The 17,729-nt window shown below is 44.9% G+C and overlaps 1 protein-coding gene across 7 annotated transcripts in view; it reads left to right on the top strand.

Moving 5' to 3' along the window:
* SH3KBP1 (SH3 domain containing kinase binding protein 1) overlaps positions 1-17,729 on the top strand; it is a 332,304-nt gene that overhangs the window by 158,492 nt on the left and 156,083 nt on the right. For all 7 annotated transcript variants that reach the window (XM_064573856.1, XM_064573852.1, XM_064573854.1 and 4 more), the window contains one exon: positions 11,569-11,672. In XM_064573856.1, the coding sequence (XP_064429926.1) occupies positions 11,569-11,672 (104 nt within the window). The remainder of the gene's footprint in view (positions 1-11,568; positions 11,673-17,729) is intronic.

Here is a 17,729-nt window from a genome sequence, read left to right as displayed (position 1 = left end):
CTAGAAGCTATCATAATTTTGAAGGGTGAATGTAGATGATATTTCATGACCACTGCAGTGACCGGGCTGAGAAATGAAATGATCTACCCACTGGTAGCAGATCCGTGAAATCCACAGGTGCTGCCCATTACCAGTATGGCTGTTGCTTCACATGCATAGTGCACTGAAAAGCCAGATTTCAGTTAGAGGACAGTCAAATTAAAGGTACGATTTTCTTCCCACCCATGTTCAGGCCCCCAAATTAACTTTGTCCACGAACCCCCTGTTAAGAATCTCTGCTTTTAGATACAGAAGGAGGAATTGTGGGAATGCAAACCCCCTTTGCATCAAGAAAATTCATAAAACACCCAGGCTTCCCCCCTCTTGATTCTGATGGGGATGAGAAGGGGCAAATTGTATTAAAAACAAGTCAAAATAAGAAAAAAAAAAAAAAACCCCACCATTTTGACTAGCTGCAATAAAGAGATCTTTCCCCTTCTGCCCCAAGAGAGAAATGTGGAATTTTCTGTCATTCCCTAAGTCTCCCAGGACAATGGCTGTTTGGGGTACTGATTTTAAGACCTGGGAAACTCTAGATTTGTTTGTGCTAGGTACTTTCCCCTTAGGATTCTCTCAGCATAGGCAAGGGAGATAGATGACCCCCAGCTGAGGGTCTCTCAGATTTTCTACACCTTTGCTACAACTCCTAGCGGGCATGTGCTCACGGACATTGCCCTCTCCCTCCTCTTATTCCCGCCCTCACTCCCCCCTTAACTGTAAAAGTTTGGGGTCTGATCTATTCGTCAGCAGCAAAGTTTGAGAATGCCTTTAAAAATAGATGCGTTAGAGGGAGTGTGTTGGATAGAAGGGAGAAATCTTGTTTATGCTCAACAAATAACTTATATTTAGAATCTTCAGTTTTTCCTTTGAAAATCTGTATTCTCATTTCACTTGAATGACTCTGCATGGAGCATTTAAAAGTAGATCAAACAAAACTCTATAAATATGTTGAGTTCTTTTGGGCATTTTGCCAAAATAAGCCTTGCTAAAGCAGAGAAAAGCAGTGTACTTTATGTATCGGATTTTCTCTTCTGAACATCCAGACTCCATCCCCCAGAGACATGGGGGCCTGGACTGGGGAAGTGTCCCCCTGCTATGGTCTGCTTTGCGTTGGCTCATTTAGATTAACGGGCATCCTGAAAGGCCAAACCCATCCCCTGGGACCAGCCTAGGGAAAGGGGAAGACCAGAAGGTTGTTTAGAGACATCACTGACTGTTTTTTCCGTCAGATTCCTTTCTCTTGTTCTGATGGGAAAGGAAGGATGGTGAAAAGAAAATTAGTTGCACTGGCATAAATCATTAACACGGCTGCCTTTTAACAAGTTCACGAGTGACAAGATAAGTGGAGAAAAGGGAGGGCATCAGGTGGCCGCAAACCCTTCTGTGAAGTAGGCCTGAACGTATTGTTCCAGTGGGAGAGGTAAGAAAACTGTGGCGAAGGCCACAAAGTGGCAAAGAGCATGAGGCAGTCACAGAACTGGGTCCATTAGGTTGGATGTCTCTCCTGCGTCATGAGGCTTCGGACACTCTTTCCGTGCCTTAGTGCTATCCGTGCGGACCCCGGGTACATGGGCTGTAAATCCGAGCTCGTGTGTCCTCTCCCTGGCCTAATTCATGTACCATTTATATAAGATGGTTGAGCGCAGGGACATTATGGTGGTAGAAGTTCTTCATGCCCGTGATACCCAAATTATAGATGTGACTTCTCAGGGAATATCAGGTATTAACACTGAAAATATCCAGAGGCAGTATCTCTTTGTAGAAGCTCAGTTTATTTAATGGATGGCCCCTTTCTATATCGCACTAGCATTAGAAAGTCGATGTCTTTGATCATATGTTAATTGACTAACTTTAAGACTATCTTCAGTGGCTTCTTTAAAACAGGGCATTAGACTCCGCAGCCTGTAGGCCCGAGGGAGGACTAGATCAGGGATTGGTGTCCTGCCCTCTGCTTCTGCATCAGTGAGAGAGAGTGGGCCTTTGTGATGAAATGGCATCCTCATAACCATCATGAGGAGTGTGTGGGTGTGGGGAGATGAGTGGCATTTGTTGAAGAAGGTATGCAAGAGAGAGCCGAGAGGTGTCAGAGCTGAAGGGACAGGAGGCAAACAGACATGGCTGCTCAACAGGGGTTCACATCTGCTGGGATGAGGGTGGGGCTGGGGCACAGCAGTGGCTGGCGGGGGAGCCCAGACCAGGCCGGTGGCTGGGTGTGTGCGTGTGAGTGAGTGAGCGTGAGCAAGCTCAGAAGACGGACACAGAGCCCCCTGGCTCCCACGGGCCCCTGCCGCCGGGAGGGAGATGGCCCGTCTGGGCTGTGTGGTCTGCGCCATCAGGCCAGGAAAAATGAGCTTGCATCCATAACCAGTAGGATGTGATGGGGCTCCTTGCTTTTGTACCAGCATCTGATCAGAGTAATAAGTAGTGAGGGCTACAGGTATGGAGCCATTTCTCTGGCTCACACCTCCCATTGTCTCCATGGACCAGCCGCAACCAGCTGAGAACCCCCTTGACATTCAGCCTGTGACACCACCTTTCCGTCTGATTCGACTGGTATTTATTTATTTACTTGGAGAATAGGAACTAACTTTACTATTAACATCATCAAAGCATAATCAGAAACATGTAAGTTTCATAATGCACAATCATTATTTTAATAGGCGACTGTAACGATTTTTGAAAAATTATTACAGTGTATTATTACATGCTCTTCGGAAAAACAAATTGATGTACAGAAACATTTATGTGATTCTCTCTTTACACTCTCCTAATCCCCCTTTCCAAAAATACCACTGTTAATTTGGGCATACCCTTCCATACCCTTTTCTGTGCTTGCACAACTGTGTTCTTGTACACACACCCCTTCTTTCATTTATTTAATTCTTTCAGGCCTTCACATATTAATCGAACGTTGGATGACTCCATTTATTCATTAATAAACATTTCTTGAGCCCATACTCTGTAACTGGGTTCTGGGTGATAGGAGTAAATCAGAGTCTAGGCTGGAGGTTATAGAGGGAAGGCGGGAGTGTGTATGTGTTTACAATGTTGGGAGCATATTGCACACATTATGTGATTTGCTTTTTTAATTTAACATATTATGGACACCTCTTACATATCAGTACGTGCAGAACTGCTTGCTCGATTTAAAAGGCTGCTTAGTTTCCCGTGGCCTGGATATATGATGCAGCCATCCCCTCTCAGTGGACATTCAGGATGCTTCCTGTATAGATCTCTGGGCATATATGCATTTGCTGTGAGAAACACTGCTGCCCCCAGCCTTCTTAAATAGATATCTCTCTCCCTACTTAGCTATTTTCTCTCTTCGAATGGGACTAAATTTAAAATCAAATATACGTAATTTCTGGCTCAGATATATCTTACTCTGTCATTTGGTATGGATGGTTGACCGTGGACCATAAACTTAGAAGAAAGCATTTAGGAGTTTATCAGGCATTGTTTAGTAATATCACAGATGTTTCATACTGCAGTGTTGGAGAATGTGACACTTTTGATACCATGGCAAGATGATGGACCACCATCTTTCTCTCCCTATAGCTGCAGCAATTCAAGGTGGCGTCGGCTTTTTCAAAAATTGTGGTGAAAGACCCACAATGTAAAATTAACATCTTAAACATTTCGGCATTGACTTTTAAGCATATGTGGGTGGGTGCCCTGTTTAACACCAGGTTGAGGCTTTAACTCTTTCCCTCCACCCTTTCTGTCCTTCTCCAGCGTCCCTCTGACTGTCTAAAAAAATTTTCCTTCCCCAAAACAGTGACCCACAGACAGAACGTGGAATAGGTACTCATTAGTTCATTCATCCATCGATCCATCAAGAATGGATTGAGTGTCTGCTCTAACAGGCCCTGTTAGACAAGTGAAAGAGGGTCACTGGCCCCCAAAGGGAGCAACTGAAACACATCAACTCATGATGAGAATGTGTATCTGCCTCTCCTTCCCTGTGTATGTGATTCCTTCCATCATGTTCTTCAGACTTTTGTCTCTCATTGTCCTCTTTTGGGCTATCTGCCTGCTTCTAGGCTCCCTCCCCCAAGCCCACCTACACCCCTGACAGCAGCCGCTTCTCCCTACAGCACCGTTCTCATCACATCTTGTAGTCATTTCTCTGTCCAGAAACCTCCTCTGGGTAAGTTCTCATCCTTAGCTTGTCATCCAGAGTCCCCCAGAAATGCACCCCTAATCTGCCTTCCTGGTATTACCCTGGATTCCTGGAAGAAGTGGGCTGCAGACCACAACTTATTTAATGCATGGTCCTCATACAAGTTATCCAGCCTTACTGTGCCCATTCATAAAGATGGGACCAACATCCCTCACCTCACAGGGTTGGTCAAGAACTTGAGGGAAGGCATGTAACATGCCTACCTCGGTTCTTGGCACATGGCAGACACCTCATCAGTGTTTGGCTCCATCTGCAGCTGGCTCAGTGCATTTTCCTTATGTGACTTTTGACTTTACCTGCCTCCCTTCCCAGCCCCCATGGCTCTGAGGCCCTCATAAATGGTTCCCTACTGATTCTACATTTTCCTCCTGTATTCTGGTGGGATTGGGAGCAAATGAGCACTGGCATAGCTATAACCTCTGTTCGGATGAACCTTCCCTTCGAAGTAGAGGCAGATGGATTTACTGTTTTCTGCCCTACAAAGACGTTGATTACATGCAGCCCTAAGAGAATCAAGGAGGCTCATCTCCAGGGACCAAATAGTGCTGCTTAATTAAATACCGTACATTTCCACTGTAACAGTCCAGCCACAGCCAGAGGGGTTTGGCAAGAAACACCCACAAGTTCCTCGTTTTTCTGGCATGCCATCAGCTCCTGAAGTGTCCTCCTCTTCCTCTGAATTATGTTACATTGAAACAGGATGAGGAGTGGGAATTTTCCCAGCAAACGGTATGATGCTGGGTCCGGCAAGATCAGTCATTCAACTTTCTCTCTTCCCCAAATCCACTGGATGTTTCAAGTAAAAGGGGTGATTCTCCACAGTTATTAATTTACTTTGTATTGTCTTTCCATCTTGAAATAGGAAACCTGGCCCTTTGCCTAAATAGAGGTTTCTGACTCAAGAACAGCCTCTTCAGGCATCTGGAATGTGCTCAGTAAGTTGGGGAGTGCTGCACCCCCAGCAGTGGTGGCTAATGAATCATAGGAGAGACCGCCATCTTTTCCATCCCCCACTCTCCCAAGAGCACACTTTCAGAGCTAGAGGCTGTTTGGTATGACTTTCCTGAAGTTCTGTGAAGCAAAAATCACAGCATGGCACCATTCCCCTGGGTTATGTATTAGCCTAATATTGCCAGATGAGAAGAAGCTGAATGTGGAACCCATATAGCATGTTCCTGGAAAATCCCATTTATTTTTGGACAGCCGATCTGTCTAGATGTCTTTTGACCCTGACCGTTCGTTAGATTCGCCTGAGGAGCTCTTAAAATACAGATGCCCAGACCATTGCTCCGCAGACCATTGATAAGGGGTGGGGCCTGGGCATCTGTATTTTTCCTCCCCTCCTAAAATTTTTGTTTAGAAAAATTTCAAATGTACAGAAAAGTTGTAACAGTATTACAATGAACACCCATCTGGATTCCCCCATTATTAGCATTCTGCCACATTTGTTTTCTCACTCTCTCTGTGTATGTACCCACATGCACATGCACACACATGTGCGCACACTCCTTTTTTCCATAAACAATTTGAAAGTAAGTTACAGATATCGGGACGCTTGATCCCTAAATACTTTGGAACAAGGACATTCTCCTCTGTAACTGCAACAGAGTGAGCACATGCAGGAAATGTAACATTAATATAATGCTATTATCTAGTGTTGGTCCATATTCAGATTTCCCCAGTTCTTCCAACTTTATAACCTTTTAAAAACCCCAGTGCAATTAAGGATCACATTATATTTAGTTGCTGTATCTCTTTACTGTTTTTAAATCTAAAACAGTTTCCTAGCCTTTAAAAAATTATATGTGATAGTGACTTAAGAAAGGTTTTTTGTTTTTTTTTTTTTAATCGGGTCCGTTTCTGTAGACTGTCATCATTTCGGATTTGCATGATTGTTTTCTCACAGTAAGATGTAGGTGAAATGTTTGGGGTGGGAGCATTCTACAGGTGATGTTTAGTCTTTCTTCACGTGTCACATGAGGAGTGTCATTATTGACAATGTGAGCTTTAAGTCTGTCTGTCTGGTTTCTCCATTCTAAGAGGACAATTTTCCTTTTGTAATTAATAAATAATCTGTGGGGAGATACTCTGAGACTCTTTACGTATCCTAATCCCCAACAAGCTTTCACCCACTGGTTTTAGCAACCATTGATTCTGGCCAGAATCAGTGGTTGCTATGATGCTTATAAAGTGGTGATTGTCTGTTTCTATCATTTCTTTATTTATCTGCGGACATTCTTTTTTTCTTTTTGAGTTTACTTATTTATTCGAGAGAGAGAGAGAGAGCACGAGGTGGGGAGGGATGACAGAGGGAGAAGCAGACTCCCCACTGAGCAGGGAGCCCGATGTGGGACTCGATCCCAGGACCCTGGGATCATGACCTGAACCAAAGGCAGACGCTTAACCGACTGAGCCACCCAGGCGCCCCTGACATTCTTTTTCTAAAGGAGAGCTTTGGCTTCTTGCCCTGTCCCTATCTATCTAATCTTATCCGTTCACCTAGCTAGGTAGCTATCAACCTAGCTACCTATTGAACTTACCAGTCTGGGCTCGTGAATTATTTTGGAAATGACTAAGTGATAATACAACCCTCAGTACAAGCTGTTACTGTCCCAGATTTGGCCAGTGGAAGCCCCGTCAAGCTGATCTCTGTGGGCTTTTGAAATCACCCCTCAAGTGTTTGAGCACTTCACTGATGTTAGTTAGCATTAGTGGATATTCTGTTCTCGCTTTGTGTTCTCTTTGCCCCAGCCCTAGAAGAAGCCACGATTCTGTGGAGACCTAGTTCTTCAGGGACTGCTATTTAGATTGTGAAGGCTCCCCAGGTGATTTCAATATGCAGCCAAGATTGAGAACTACTGGTTAGAGGCCTCTGAAGGGAGATCACCTGTTCCCACAAGGTGTTTTCTCCTTGTTATCCTCTGTCACCCGTTATTACCTGTAATTAGTGGCACTGATTTGTTACTGAGGTTTCGAGTTTTGTGGATAGCGTCCCTTGGTGATTTAGACCCTTGTAGTTGTTTTTTTTTAAAGATTTTTTTTTTTTTTTTTTTTTTTTTATTCATGAGAGACAGAGCGAGAGAGAAAGGCAGAGGGAGAAGCAGGCTCCCCGCCTAGCAGGGAGCCCGATGCGGGACTCGATCCCAGGACCCTGAGATCATGACCTGAGCCGAAGGCAGACGCTTAATGACTGAGCCACCCAGGCGCATGTGTGTCCAAATTTATACCCTCTTCAGTTTCTGCTCTGTCATTTTCAGAGAGTGTGAGTGTACTTCCAGCCAGTTTTCTGTCATTAAAATATCCAGCAGCTGTAAGGAAATGCTCCTGATTTGTGGTTTTTCACTTCCTGGTTTCACATCTTAACCACGTCCCACGGTGGCCCAGTGAGTCCTTTCTGCAGTCTCAAGACCCATAGCTGAGAGTTCTTCAGAACAGTCAGACGTGGGGGGCAGTGGCTCCAGGCCTGCATCCACTTTCGAGCTGTAAGGCCTCTGGTAAAACACTCCATCTCTGTGTCTCTCCTTGCTTGTAAAAAGGGGGTTCGGTGTGAGGATTAAGTGGGGTCATACGTATACGGTACTCAGCAGTCTCTGGCACACAATAAGTGCTCAACAAATGCTAGCTGTTATTATTTTATTACACAAAGCTGGTCACGAAAGTAAGGGCAGGAATGAACGAGGCCTAGTGTGGGCATTGCGAGCGTGTGCCTTGGCGTCCGTGTGCCCGTGTTTTGACGTGTGAATGCGTGGCCAGGCATGTATAGTGTGCGGCCACCGTACGGTATGGCAGTGGAGACCCGTGTCCGTGAGTCTGTGTCCGTGAGCACATATACATTAGCATGTATGTCCGTCAAACCTGTATGTGTTACTTCTCGCGGTTATGTCTTGGGAGGTAAGTGGTCCCACCTAGAAAACACACAGAGTGACAAAGGATGGTGGCAGTGGCCCTGACATGAAGGAGGAGGAACATATGTCCTCTTCTCTTTCTAGTTGTCCTGATATCAATTTGTATTGTTGGCCATGATCAGCAAATGCATTTAAATTTCTTTCAAGGCTCAGTTTATTCCATAGAAAAAAAGCCCAAAGTAATGTGTGAAAACGAGTTCAAGCGGACTGGGCTCTGGGTATGAAGATGGTAGCTCAAATTCAGTGATGCTAAGCCACGGCCTTGGGCAAGTCATTCTTATTTTTCTCCAGTTTATACCAGCTATTGAAAGGAGATGACATTGTTGTCTAGGCACCTCCTCAAAGAAGGTCAAGACTGAGTAGTAAACATCAGTGAAATGCCAGGAGGGGGAAAAATGGCCAATGATATCCTTAAACTCCCTTAAATTTCGGATGGACAGAGGCACCTGAAACGCAGTGTCTCCTGATGTCGGCCGCCCACCTTGAACTGGGTTTTAGATTGGGTAGATCTGGCAAACAAGACTGGAACGGTGATTTGCAGAAGTTGAGGCCTGGAAAAGCAGCGGTCAGGGAATTTGGGTGAAAACCTGAGGCTGTTACACAGTGGTGCAAGAAGCAGTTGAGTACAGATTGCAGAGAATGTGGGATGAGATGTGAATAGAATTGGCTCATCCAGCATTGGAGGAAAGCTCTGAACTCAGGCTAAGGAGATACTGCCGCTCATCAGCTCAGTGTCCTTGGATAAGTCACTGAGCCCCGACGCTCTCATTTGCAAAATGGTTGCTCATTCTGGCTCCTTTCTTTTTCTTTTTAACTCATGTGGTTGGCAGGATGAGATTGGATGGTGGATACCAGAAGTGCTTTAGAAAAGACCACAAAGCTATCCCAGTGCCACAGGAAATCACTGTTTCTGCCCGGGGTCAGGTCAGGTGGCCTTTAGGGTCAGCAACATCTGCATACCTCGCTGTGGGACTCACTTTTCTTGGTCCTGTATGTGGGTGATGTGTTTGATAGGACTTTATGCCACCAATGAATTAACCTTCTTAGAGGTGTTTAAGAACTATTGATTAGCCTGGCAGACAGAAACTAGTAAAAGTGTCATTCTTCTGATACCAGACAGGGCTTTATAGAAGTCTGAGGCAGAGATTTGGTTCAAGAGAAACCTGATTATCCTGTTCCAGGTCCTGAGTCTGCAGTGTTAGTCTATCCTTGAAGAATACATCACTCTCTCTTTCACCATTTGCGTAGCATCAGGTTAGATGCTGCTTTTTACAGAGGGTTTTGTGCAGACACGAGCTTATGTATAACTGCGTTTTATGATTTCAGCCAACACTGGGGCTTCAGATGTTATTTTCAAGTCACTTTGGTTAGGACTGGTGGCTTCTGTGCTTGTGAATGTTAGGTTTCAGAGATTTTTCATGTTTACTCGTTCTGTGTTCGGATTTGTACGTGCAGAGCTTGCTTTTAATGTAACATCTAGCAAATAAATCTCTTCACAATTTAGAATTGAACTTTGTCTTAAGGGGCGCCTGGGTGGCTCAGTCGTTAAGCGTCTGCCTTCGGCTCAGGTCATGATCCTGGGGTCCTGGGATCGAGCCCCGCATCAGGCTCCCTGCTCCGTGGGAAGCCTGCTTCTCCCTTTCCCACTCCCCCTGCTTGTGTTCCTGCTCTCGCTGTGTCTCTCTCTTTGTCAAATAAACAAATAAATAAAAGAACTTCTTCTTAAGAGGTGTATGTGGGGGCAGGGGAGTCATGGTGGGTGCCGAGATCGCTTCGTCGTCATCTTGACCTTCTGAGCTAGAACGAGGAATCTGTACCCTTTACAACAGAGTGCTGGATTTGCCTCCCATTGCATCGAACGCCATGGAATCACGGTAGAGTTCTTGGCCCCGGACTGCCACTCTTCCTCACTCCCCACCGGGGAGAAGCCAGCTGGGATGCGCCCTCAGTGCCCGGGAGAGCCGGGCCCTCCGTGGGTCGCCCTGTGCCACCTGCAGGCAGTGTGGTCGGCACCTGGCAGTTGGCCCGAGAGTTCTGCATTTGTTCTCATTAGGCCCAGGTGGCTTGTGGTTTTGCATGAAGCGGTGGAGTATATTTGCATAGTTGCCAAAGATGTGATCAGACAAGCTATTGATTCTGAACTTCTGCCCCCTTTCTTCTGTTTGACTCGGTTCTTCCGTAGTGAGGTTCAGGCAGAGAAAAATGGAGCGGAGTGAACTAGGCCACTGGCTTTTGAAACATATTGATCAGTGAGCCCATCAGATGTAGCAAAGACCTTCCCCTTTGTATGATGTCATGCTGCACGGGGGCCTTAATGCGGCCTGTGATCACTCCTGCAGGGATTTGCTTTCTCAGGGAAAAGACTAGAAAAGGAAAAGAATCACTGTAGGCAGTATCCAAAAATAATGTCAGCATTTCTAAATGTGTTTCCTTGAAGTTGTTGATCCCTTTGGTTTTCTAGGCCATGTGGTGGCAGGAGGGAACAATGTGAGGTGGTCAGCCTTGAGCCACAAACTTGGGAGCAATGCGGGTCTTACTTCTTCTCTGCTATCCACCTCTCCCTGGCTTGGGCCTCCGCTGCTGCCTGTCTCCCTACCCCACCCCCATCACACATACCACATGCATGTTCTTTCTGCCCACAGTGCATGTCTGTGGTGTGGACAATTGCATCTGTACTTGAACCAGCTCTAAGCCAGGGCCTTCCCGTTGGGCCGCTCTGGGTGAGCGAGATGCTGTGACCTTGAATGTCCTCCGGTCAAGTGAAATGTGGTCCTGGCTTTTATCTTGATTTGCCTGGGTTGGTTCTGTGTGAGCAGCCAGGGATCCTGCTAATGGGTCCCCTGGAACTGAGGGAAGAGGACCGAAGTGGATTTGTTGAACCCCTTTGGGGCATTTGAAATGGCACCAAGGGCAGGCTGAAATCTAACTAGCCTTTGCTTATCAGGCCTGAGTTCCAGCATGTTGAAAGGGTGATGATTAGTCAGAAAAAGGCCAGGCTACTTTATCTTTTCCTTTGCACATTGGGGAAAATTTCCTCTGCCTTGCTAGCATTAGAAGCAGACCATTCTTTTTATTCTACCACATCACATCAGCTTTCATCAAAAATCAACAGCAACAAATACAAAGCCCCATCCGTGGAAAAGCGTTTAAGGCAACACTGCTCCAGCGCTTCAGGGGTGGGGTTTTTGCCTTCTGCACCAACGGATCGGTTTCTCATATCCATGCCTTTCTGACCCAGCAGCTTTTAAAAGACCAAGAAGCATTGCTCTGCTTTCTACTGCCTCTCTCTGAGACCAGGGCTGCCGTGCCTCTAGCCATGTCCCAGAGAGCATATCTGAGACAAGTCAGCTTAATTTGCCTGCATGCCTAGGAAGCCTCACTTTAAAATCGAATTTTGAGACAAGAGCTGCATCTCAACAATATTTTGCTTTCCCCATTCAGGCGAGCGAAGGAGGCGCCGCTGCCAGGTGGCATTCAGCTACCTGCCCCAGAACGACGACGAGCTTGAGCTGAAGGTCGGCGACATCATAGAGGTAGTAGGAGAGGTAAGCGTGCCAGGCGGGTGGGTGGGTGGCCTCGCGCGGGCGGTCAGGATCCACCCCTGCTTGGCCTTGCTGTGGCGGATGTTTGAGCTTAGAGAGACCTTAGACACTATCTGGTTTCTCAGAGACAGGAATGCCGCCAAGCCCATTAGGAGCAGGTGTGGGCCATCTGGAATTACAGTCTTTCTCACCCAGTGTACAAGGGCTTCAGAGGTCCCGGCCCACTGCCACAGCTGTTCTCCTCTGCTTCAATTGCCAGTAGACTCTGGCTCTCCAGAGTGACCCTGAGCCATCTCTAGAGGGTGAATTCAGTATTCATCGTGGGGGACACTGTGGATTCAAAGGGAAGGGAAAGAAGGGACATTTATAGAAGACTAGTATGTGACAGGCGTGATAAGGTTCTCTACACATTGGCCCATTGGGTGGCCCATCCCAAGCACTTTGTTTTGTGGATGAGAAAAGAGCCTCAAGAGATCCTAGAAGGAAAAAAAAAAGAGAGACAGACCCTAGAAGAGTCAGGGCTGAGGGTTGGAGCCAGGTCCACCTGGCTGGAGACCAACTGTTCTCTCCACTGCCCCGCATTCCCTTATTGCTGCTCGGTCCTGGCTACTCGGGGCCAGCCCTGCTGGTGGAGTGGTCCCAAGGTCCTGGGATCAAGCTCTACATCGGGCTCCCTGCTCGGCGGGGAGTCTGCTTCTCCCTCTCCTCTGCTCCTCTCCCTTCTGCTTGGGCAATCCTGGGCTTCAGACTTAGAACCTGATCATTCATCCTGATTCAACACTTGTGTCTGTGTATAGAAATACAGTTCTCCGATAGCTTTGGTTTCCTGAGTACCATTTGGCCTTAGAGAAACCCATGGTTTACAAAAAAAGGAAGCTAGAAGTCAAGGAGGGGATTAAGTGAACTGTGACGTGGGTCCAAGTAGCAGGGCTGATGCTAGCCACCAGGTTCTCTGATGCTCGTACAAACATAAAGTGAGCATGCGTCAAAGTTTTATTTAACTCATTAATGAGGGGATCTCGTTATGTGACTAATTTTTAAAAAAGTTAAAATTTTGGTATAATTTGAAGCGACTTTAGCTAAAAAAACCAACAGAGAACAACAAATAAACATTTTGCAATAAATGATCATGAAAAGTTGTAATATATATCATATATTAAATTATACTAGGAAGGTACTATAACAACAATAAATGGTAGATAAATCTGCCATAAACACAAATCCCACAAAGGGAAAGAAAAATCTTTACCATGAGGAAATGTTCCACACTGCTATTAATTAAATAAATGCAAATTAAGACAATAATGGGTCCTGCTTTTGAGAATCCTAAGAAAACATTTTACATTAAGACTGTTGGTAATACCGAGAAGTGGTGACTTCGTATGTCTTTATGATCCTAGTATGAAGCTATTTAGCAGGGTATGGCAAGAGCTGTAAAAATCTGAATTAACATCCTTTGAGCCAGTAATCTCACTCCCAGGAATTTATCCAAAGAAAATGGTTAACAGAAAAAAACATAAATGAAACACGTCAATTGCTTGTGATAATGAAAAATAAGAGAGAGAACAGTTATATGAATTAAGTGATAGTATTCAGCTAGAAGATTGTGAAGACATTAAGATGGTAAACCCAGAGGTCTTTAAATCTGTATTTATTACAATACTGTGCGATGTAATTTTCTGTTAAATTCTGCTAACCTGAGAGCTTTTCAACAGCAGGGATCTGGTTTTGATCTATCTTTACTTATGTGGTACCTGGAAGAGTGCCTGAAACCTAATATGTACTTTAATAAACGCTTGCCGAATAAGTAAGCAAATAAATGGAAGTATGAAAAGATTTTTTTGCAAAATAAATGAACAGATCAGGACACAAAATTGCATCTACTAGGACACAGCCACGTAAAATACATCTCCGCGTGTGTGATTGAAGACCGGAAGGGAACGAGGATTGAAAATGGTTGTGTCACAGAAGATAGTTTTTCCTTTAATGTTGTAAAAATGTTTTATGAAATACAAATCAAGATAAGGAAAATTATTAACACATTTCTGGGAGATAGTGGCCACCCTCACCTGCCCGTTGGCTGTAGGGAAAGTGGGCATGGGTCGCTGAAGGAGAGGAGGGATCGCAGGTGTTACTCTTCGCGCCGAGATGACGTAGGACGTCCCCGCCACCAGCAAGACCAGTGTCCTGTTCAGTCACCACCAGTTCAGTGCCAGGCTTCAGGATGGGCTTGCTTCCCAGAGGAAAAAGGAAAACTGTGTAGCCTAGGATATTTATGTAAAACAAAACATAAAGGTTGGCCTTTTAAACCATATTTAAAAAATTATATTATCAAAAATGAGTTTTCCCATTATGTCTGTTTCCTTATAATATTGCAGATATTGGGCCATTGTCACTGCGTAATATAAAATATGCCTTTTTATAATGGATGTATAAATGCCAGTGGGTATTTTCTCATTCCACTGAAAACTAAAAATAAACATCCCAAATCAATAAAAACTCTTCAATCACAGGGACAGATTGAGGTAAGACCATAGTATTAGCTTTGCAAGACTATGAAACCAATCAATCTATTGGGCAATAAAAATATAATAGGTGATATCATGTATGTGTGTATAAATATGTTATATTCTTATTGATTGATAGATCGATCCTACAGTATTGCAAAGCTATACACACACACAAATGCACACACACCAACTACCCCAGAGGAACAAAAAAGCCCAGACAACTCTTAGGAGGATTTTGGAGGTATGGACTGGTTTTTTGAAAAAGGTTGAATCAAGCAGAGAATCTTAAAACACGATGTTTTATATATATTAATTAAATTAGATATTATCTTATTTAAGATAATTTTTTAAAGATTTTATTTATTTGACAGATACACAGCGAGAGAGGGAACACAAGCAGGGGGAGTGGGGGAGGGAGAAGCAGACTCCCCGCTGAGCAGGGAGCCCGATGTGGGGCTCGATCCCAGGACCCTGGGACCATGACCTGTGCTGAAGGTAGATGCTTAACGACTGAGCCACCCAGGCACCCCTAATTAAGATCATTTATATCTTATTTAATTTTGCCTGAAAATATAAAAATGTACATTCATTTGCCATTTGTCACCATAAGCTCATAGGGTCAAGGCGTTTTCCTTAAATATGGGTTTGCTGGTTTGAGTTCCGTCCTCTCTAAATCCATAGTGCCTCCTTCATGATTTCCATCAGTTTTTTTAAAATGGATTGACAAGAACACAAGGGAAGCAACCGGAGTACCCAGTCCTTCTAAAGAAAGGTCTGCAGTCCACTGCCCCCATCTTTTCTGGATGTCTCATCCACACCTAATTTGGCAGCAGGTTTTTGTTTTTTTTTTTAACTTCACATCGTTCACCATTATCCCTTGTCACCACTCACTTTGTCTTCACACTTACCTATTTTTTGAGCCATGTAACCACCTGGTGGGTTAACAGAGCAGCGGGCTTACGCAGGTTTGGGTCGACGCAGGCTGAGCCCCATCTGGCAGGAGTTGACGGCCAGCCCCGAGCCCTCAGCCTGGATGGGTCTGTGCAGGGTGGCTGGGAGAAGGAATGGGGAGTGCAGAGCTGTCCGGGCTCAGTGCACCTAGCAAAGTCACCTTCCTCAAAAAAGCATGTAGCGTGCACCTGCCTCCTGGCTAGAGACAGGGACTCTGCTCTCGTCGTTAGATTCATCTTTGTAAACCTAAAGGAACCGGGCTGCCAGTTTGAAAGGAAAAATAGCAGACTGAGTTCTTGGGTTTTTTTTTTTTTTTTTTTTTTTTAAGAAAATCACTGTAAATACACACTTGTGTCATTTTTGTCCAGAGTGGCAGGGACTGATCAATGCAGGTGAAATTGTAACCATAAGATCAGAGATGGCATATAGACAAGCTCATCAGGAGTAATGGCATTTGAGGGCCTCTGGAGTTTCAAACCTGGGTTGTTGGCTTATTTTTTTTGAAAAGTTCATTGAAGCCTCTTTGTTTCCCAGTCTGTTTTATCTGGAGACTGGGAAAGGGGCCACTTCTTGTGTTGGCTGAGCTTGGTCTCAACCAGTCTCTCTGAGTGATAACCCAAGGAGTATTCAGAGATTCTTGCTTTTATTTGTTCCTTGTGGTTTGTTTTTGAGGTATTTTTCAATGGTCCCTAGTCAGGCTCGCTGGAGATCAATGGCGAAATTTCAGATTTAAAGCCTGACCTGGTCTTAGAGTTTGCAAAGGTGGTAACTTGCACTTTTAAGAAACTCAGGCATCTTCTTGTACCCACAAGAGCAGATTTGGTTCCCTCAGCTCGAGTTAAATGAGCTGTTGAAATTCTTCAGAAGTTTAACTCAATCAGACAACCTTTGTGGGTACAGATGGGCAGTTATAATATTGTGAATTATATTAAGAACTATATGTATCTGGTCTCCATCCCATTTCTGACACAGAGCTCCTAAAACTCTTGGAATTTCCTGAAAGAGTGATAAAGGTGTCTTTCTTTAGGATAACGGGGTAACTTTCGAAACACCTAAGCACGGGGTAACTTTCGAAACACCTAAGCAAAGCAGTCGGTTGCCAGTGGAGCCAATGGTGTGGTTAGAGGGTTGGAACTTTCAGTCCCACCCACTGACCTTGGGGAGGGGAGAGGGGCTGGAGGTCGAATCAGTTGCCAGTGGCCAGTGAGTTAATCAACCATGCCTACGTAATGAAGCCTCCGTAAAACCCCCAAAGGACAGGATTCAGAGAGCTTCTGGGTTGGTGAACATGTGGAGGTGCGTGGAGAGTGGTGCCTGGAGAGGGTATGGAAGCTCCACGCCCTTTCCCCGTGCCTTGACCTGTGCATCTCTTCCATCGGACTGTTCCTGAGTTATATCCTTTTCTAATAAATCAGTGATCTGGTAAGTAAAATGTTTCTCTGAGTTCTCTGAGCTGCTCTAGGAAATTAATTGAACCCGAGGAGGGGATCCTGGGAACCTCTGATTTGTAGCCAGTGGGTCAGAAGGATAGGTGACAACCTGGACTTGCAAGTGGCATCTGCAGTGGGGGCAGGGAACGGAGCAGTCTTGCAGGCCTGAGCTCTTAACCTGTGGGATATGCAGCTGTCTCTGGGTAGAGAGTGTCAGAACCGAGTTAAATGGTAGGACACCCAGCTAATGTCTGAAGAATTGCTTGTTGATGTGGGGAAACCTCCCTTGCCCCCCCACACACATTGAAACTGGGTCCAGGGACCCCAAATAGCAGGTCATCCTCATTTCATTCTTGGTGTAAGAACTTCAAAGACTTGCCTTTTGTTTTATGCTTGCCCATGAGAAGTGCAGTTCATTTAAAAGCTAATTAGTTAATAGGTAATCCAAGCATACCTAAATTCTTACCCATCAAGGCACCCCTTGCTTTAGAAGGGTTTGTTATCTTTTCAAAAAAAGAGATAACATTAATATAAAAATTTGTTTATTAGAATGTGATAATCCAAAGAGCTTGGGCTGCTCTACAGTCATTTCTTCCAGTGATTTTGGGTAGACATGTCTGATGATGTAATTTGCAGAGGTGACAGAGCATGTTAAGGAGAGGGAAGCCACGATTAGAAGAAAAGGTGATTAGATTAGCATCATCAGCCCACAAAACAGACTACAACTGTATAAAAGCAACATATTTGCAAGTTGAAATGTATTTATAAGAGATTTGCATAGCTATGGAATTTATCAAATATTTGAGTGCTTACTCTGTGACAGAAACTGGGTTCATAGAGATTCAGAGATTTCGTGAATGGAATCTGTCTTGAAACATGTTCAGTATAGTTAAGGAGGGTAAGATATGCACAGCTAAGAAGCTAAGTAAGAACCCTGGATGGTACGAGAGTGGCAAACGATGGCATTGACAAATGAGGAAGGAATTTAAAAACAAGGGCACTCAGTGAAGGTGAAGAAGACGCTTCCTAGAACAGGAAGAATTTCATCCCCAGGCACGTGGAAGGTGAGAAGTATTTGGATTCCTTCAGCAAGCACAGGGTATATCGTGTAAGGTGCTGGGCTAGTCTGGAGGGGGGAGGACAGGGTGTTGGTACAGCCCTGCTCTGGA

Source organism: Mirounga angustirostris, unplaced genomic scaffold (assembly GCF_029215605.1).
Source record: "Mirounga angustirostris isolate CCGP_5_RB_7025 unplaced genomic scaffold, mMirAng1.0.hap1 SCAF_11, whole genome shotgun sequence".
Classification (NCBI taxonomy): domain Eukaryota; kingdom Metazoa; phylum Chordata; class Mammalia; order Carnivora; family Phocidae; genus Mirounga; species Mirounga angustirostris.
This window is presented reverse-complemented; position numbering and strand designations above follow the sequence as displayed.